Source organism: Camelina sativa, chromosome 14 (assembly GCF_000633955.1).
Source record: "Camelina sativa cultivar DH55 chromosome 14, Cs, whole genome shotgun sequence".
Classification (NCBI taxonomy): Eukaryota; Viridiplantae; Streptophyta; class Magnoliopsida; order Brassicales; family Brassicaceae; genus Camelina; species Camelina sativa.
In genome coordinates this window covers 12,769,625-12,775,337 of record NC_025698.1, presented here as the reverse complement: position 1 = coordinate 12,775,337, position 5,713 = coordinate 12,769,625, and the positions used below count along the sequence as shown (strand labels likewise).

Below are 5,713 nucleotides of genomic sequence, written 5' to 3'. Positions count from 1 at the left end.
AGAGAGAGAGAGAGACATTTTAATACTTTTTTGATTCTCCTTTTTAATTATTTTCCGTTATATATATTTTTGTTTTTTTTATTAACAACACAAGATTGATTCACATTTCTCTAGTGTTTATCTTAATTTAATAATATATAACTAAAAATTTGTTGATATTATATCATTCATGTTGTTTTTTCCTTTTTCTATATCTATTTTCCCGTTTAATTGCACTTTAAACAATATATTTCTAAATTTTACCGTGTTTTTATATTTTTAAAAGGTTAAGAATATAAAACACTAGTATTACACCATTATCACGAATAGATAATTGAAATTTTTTTTTTTTTAATCTTCGATAATAATCAATCCGTTGAACCAGAGTTCGGAAAATAACGAATTTGTACAACAATGTGGTGTCAAATTGTCAATTACATAAAAGAAACACACTTGAATTTCACTACAGGAATATATCTATTTTTTTTTTTAATTATATTGCTCTTTTTTGTGAAAATCAAATGTGTTGTTTTACTTTTACATATTCGTATAATATTTTGTATCTACCTGTAGATAATCATAATACTAATCAAATCTAATGCTAGACCACTTTTTTTTTGTATACAATGTGTGAGAATCAAGAAATAAAAGTTTAACTGGAACAAAAAAAAATAGGAGGAAAAAGTCAAGAAGTAAAAGGAGTAGTAAGTAGTGAATTTGATGACAATGTGACGACGAGGATCCACATGTATGTTTGTTTGTGTGCAATTTGCTTCTCTCTCTCTGACTTGCTGCTAAGCTAGTTTCGTACACTCTTCTTAACAACACTCACATGCTCGCCTCTCTCTCTCTCTTCACGATCACATTCACATTCACGACCCCAAAAGGTTTTTAATCTTTCTTTCACGAGTCGAGTAGCTCTAGGTTCACTTTTTAATTTTTCATACGGCTCCCCCCCCCCCACTTGCTCTAATGATTTAATTAATGAGTAGAAAACATCGGTTTTGTTCATTTAATCTCTCATAAATGTGCAATCTGTTTCTTGTGGACTCTGAAAATAGTAATAGAAAAAGGTGAAACGTAGGTCAAAGTAAAACAAAACTTGCAAAAATAAAATAAAGTGAATCATATGATTAGAAAAGAAACAGACATAAATAATTAATACGCCACTACACTTTTCGCCTTTCGGCATTTCCCTAATTTAAGAAAGCTTAATGATTATGATGATATAGAATTTATGATATATCAAAACAAGAAAAAGAAGAGGAGCCGTTCATGGGGCCGTTAGTCTACATTTCTAATTTTTATTAATTAGCTATAGTGTAGGTACGTTCATAATTAAGTTAGACTCAAAATATTGCTTCATAATCTCATCTTTATCCTTCTTTTTTTTTTGTTAAAGGATTTCTCAAGATTATCTTGATGAATCTATAAATATATATTCTTAGATTCATAAGAAAAGGTACTACGTAAAAAAATAATATCATTAAAAATAACTCATAGAATCTGCTATGTTACAAATCTTTAGAGTTTTTTTTTTTTTCTTTTTTTTTGGTTGTGTATAAAAAGTATGCTTGTGTATAACACGGACGTTGTTTACAAATATGTTCTGAAGATTTTATGGGGTTTGTTACGTCTATCAACTCAACTCTGTCACACCACAAGTCTAATTTAGAGCTCTCTTAGTGGATCCATTATTACATACAGTATGTACATTAGTTCCAAACTGTTATAAATCTTTGTTATTTTTCATCTCACATAATCTAAGTTGACTTAAATTTGTGTATTAAAATCAGGGTTAACACGTCCATGAAACAAACAAAAATGTGGATTAACGATGTTTGGAGTTTGATTGTTATTTTTCCCCCTTCTTTATGAGTTATATGGATCTGTATCATTCTCTATCTTTTCTTTCTTTTTGCTAGGTTCACATTAATTCTCATATCTCTTTGTTTAGGAATCATATTTAAGAATTAAAATAGGACCTCAACAACATTGTAACCCCAATAGGTTGGGTTTAAGCAAAAGGATCAGCAATCTCATGAGTTTACAATCAATCTTCAGAATTGCTTAATCCCAAAGGATAAGCAATATATCTAATGAGTTTTTAAGCAAAGGCTAAAATTTGATTGGACGTCTACAATCAATCTTGGTGTTCATCATCTTCACCTTCAGAATCTACAAAGAATAATTGAAGACAGATTGGCTAAGACAAATGGTTCCGTGTTATGTAGTTACAAAGAATATAATCATAATTAAGTTGTTGGGTTACATATGTATGCATATATAACTCTTACCGGAACGAATGTCTTTAGCGATATTGCCTTTGGCACGAATTTGGCTGATGAGCACACGACATATCAAGATCCACCAGTAGATGTGAAGAATCTGTAAGCAATAAAGAAGTGTGTTGAAGACATAGTAGAAGACCATAAGGGGTGGTCCAGTTTCCATCAAATGCTTCTTGTCCCAGTACTCCATTTTCACTTTTATTGATTCGTAGCTGCATACATAGATCCATTATACGTAGAAATCAACCATAAACAACAGTTAGATCAAGTTACATTGCAATAGATACATGTAGAAAGCTTAGGGGTTAACTAGGTTAACCTAGTGCTCCATAGGATCCAGAAAGGGTAATAGATGAGTCGCAGAACGGTCCACGACAAGAAAAATATGACAAACGAGACGCTAGTCATGGCTTCTGCGCCGCTGTATTTGCACATCTTGCCTATCTCTAGAAACACGTCGCTGATTTCGTGGAGAGCCAATATTACAGAACCTATACGAGCAAATCTAGTAAAGAAAAGGGATAAAAGGAGGAAATCAAAGTTAAGAGTTTGGTGGACTCAGAAATCGTTGATATCATCTAATTACTATAGGAGTGTACGTACGTACCTGAAAACGTAAGACAAGATGATGAGGGATGAGGTTACAATGTGATGAACTAACATTACTTTGAAATCAGATCGTCTTGTTTCCCAAAAGAACAAAGCAAAAATGGCATATACATTTAACCCGCCAACAAACATATACATTCCCTTCATTTTCAACCTGCGAAAAACCCGGTAATAAACTCAGAAGAAAGAAGAAACTAGGGCTTGCGGCAAACTTAACAGTCTTTGGCTCTCACGTAACACATTAATTAAGTTAAGGTTTTCTAACTTTATCTTTTGGTCAGGCCATATCTGGTCTCCTGGCCCTAACCAGAAGCATCTTGTATCTTTAAGCCATGGCTCTTTATAAGTGACGTGGAGAGCAAAAGCTTCAACAGAGAGAGAGCACAGCCATTTCCAAGCCGATTCTTTGAATTTGGCTATCTTATTTCTTCTCTCGCTTGAATCAGCGCATTCTTCTCTAGGACATACCAGCCGTCTAGCGACTCTCTATGATGAAATTGTGTACCTCTCAGATAGGTTTCTCATAAGAGATTACTTGCTTCCCAAGTCATAATGAATACTAAGAGGTAGAAAACAAACAAAAACTAAACTGTTACCTCGAATATGAATCTGTCGAGGATTAAGCGAAGAAAAAGGAAGAAGGGAGCAAAGAAGATGAGGAGCCAGTAATCAGAAGAAGCTGGGTAAGATTCTTGATCCCAATCCCGATTCAAGAGTTTCAGATCCATCTAGTCAAGATCCTTCAGAAGAAACTACATGTTTTCCGTATGTAGCATTATTCTGTTTATCACTTCTTGTTCATCGGAGTCAACCCTCTAAACTGGGTAGAAAATTAAAAGAGAGTATCTCTCTACTTGGCTTTACTTTTGTTAGAGAAAATAAAGAATGCTATTACGTAGTGATTCTCCATGTCAGACAGCACAAAGAAGAGTAAACCGGGCAAAATTAAACCCTGATCAAACCATCACATACCAAAGAAACCAACATTGGTTTACCCGACACCCACCAAGTTTACTTTATAACGTCACATATGGAGGGCCAGTCTAATTAAGCTCTAAACAATATACAGGATCAGGAGTTGTCTAATTTAGTCTAACGCAGCAACTCATTAGTAATTTGTAATTCTTACTAATCTCAACCTTAACATTCTAGAAACAGTCTTCTGCGATGGTTCCATGTTTTAGATTTGATTTAGTTAGCAACATATAATAAAAGTGGATCTTTGTTAGTGACATTAATGGTTTTGGCTGACGATATAGGGCATATTTTCCAATATCGTAAGATAATTGACACGAGAAAGTTAATAGTTTCATTTCCCATCAAGTATTTACTTTTACATAAGAAGAAGAAAAGAAAAAAACCAAAGTCCAAAAACTAAAAACCAAAATCTAAAACTCATTTAAAAACCAACAACCATTCATGACTTATATAATGCATATTTTGGTTATTAAAGAAAAATTGTTGTATTTTATGATGGGCCAAAAAGAAATTTTGCTTTAGGCAACAGTTTTCGGTTGGGTCAGCCCTAGGCGTGGGCACTAATATCCGTTATCCGTATTCGACCTGTTACTCGTCTCGTTACCTACCCCGAAAAAAACAGTATCCGCATCTTTAAGGTCGAGTTAAAGGTATTATAATTATATTACCCGTGAGTAAGGGACGAATATAGGGTATTAGTTTACTTTTCAATACCCGTCATGTTACTCGTCTCTTTACCCGTTTTGTTACCCTACCTGTAAATACCCTTTAATATTTTGTATTATTATTATTATTATTATTATTATTTATTATTAATTTATAAATATATTATAGAGTTAAAGTTAAAGCGTAAGTTCAACTTAGTCCAACTGAAATGATATATACGACGCCCAATTGAATTAATATTTTATTTTTATTTTTTAAGTTTATAATTTTTTAATTTTTGGACTTATATGTTGCATACATTTATGATTTTTTCTTTTTCGGATTTTGGAATATGAAATTTTTATTGCGATTATTGACAATTTTTTTTATCGGATATTTATCCGGGTAAGGGTAAAGAGTCGGGTATTTAAATGGTCAACTATTTTTTTCCGGGTACCCATTATTTAAGGGTCGAGTATGAGTAATTTTTTTCTATTACCCGTTAGGGTCGGGTCGGATAAAAGGTATGAGAAAATTCAAGGATACCCGTCCCGTGCCCAGCCTTAGTCAGCCCTATTTGAAAACTAAATATTTTAATGTGAAATGTCAAAGTAAAGAAATAAATATAATACTTTCTGTGTTCCATAGGATGTTTTAAGGATTTTGTTGTGTTTCATAATAGAAGATGTTTTCAATTTTTAGATAATTTTTAGATTAATTTTAATTTTTTTAATTTATTATATGTAATTTTGTTTATGATTGGTTAAACTTTTAAAAAGTAAACATTTTTTATTATGTGTTTTAATACTGTTTTTAACTAAAACATCTTATATTTTGAAATAGAATATAAATAATCATTTAAAACATCTTTTGAGTGTCAAAACAATAAAAAAATATAAAATAATAAAAAGTTGAGGAGAGAGAGACACAATAATGTCTTTGCCCAGACTTTCCGAGACACCATGAGACCTCTCTCGTTACATATCATAAACTGATTGATTGATTATTTTAAAATAAACAAAATTTAAATTAAATAGTATTATTATATTTAAAATATTTTTGGAGAACCCATTTTTAGAGGATTGCCAATGAAATATTTTTGTGACACCACCTTTTTTAAGCCTTAAAAAGAAACTACGAAAGGATAAATAAGAAACACGAAAAAGCCGAAAATCTTTTACTTAATAGCCGGTAATTAAATAGAATCAAAC

General features: G+C 31.8%; 1 protein-coding gene across 1 annotated transcript; it reads right to left on the bottom strand.

Annotated features, from left to right (window-relative positions):
- Positions 1,928-3,716, bottom strand: LOC104741236 (ASC1-like protein). The gene is made up of 6 exons (XM_010462035.2): positions 3,476-3,716; positions 3,145-3,365; positions 2,878-3,033; positions 2,590-2,775; positions 2,277-2,482; positions 1,928-2,157 (listed from the first exon to the last, which is right to left on the bottom strand). The coding sequence occupies exons 1-6, from the start codon at positions 3,605-3,607 to the stop codon at positions 2,123-2,125; spliced, it is 936 nt and encodes a 311-aa protein (XP_010460337.1). The 5' UTR covers positions 3,608-3,716; the 3' UTR covers positions 1,928-2,122.

Coding starts and splice junctions, on each gene's coding strand:
- LOC104741236 (XM_010462035.2), bottom strand. CDS start 3,607: ATGGATCTGAAACTCTTGAATCGGGATTGGGATCAAGAATCTTACCCA. Junction 3,034..3,144: donor TGGCCTGACCAAAAGATAAA/GTTAGAAAACCT, acceptor GGTTTTTCGCAG/GTTGAAAATGAAGGGAATGT. Junction 2,776..2,877: donor ATCTTGTCTTACGTTTTCAG/GTACGTACGTAC, acceptor TTTCTTTACTAG/ATTTGCTCGTATAGGTTCTG.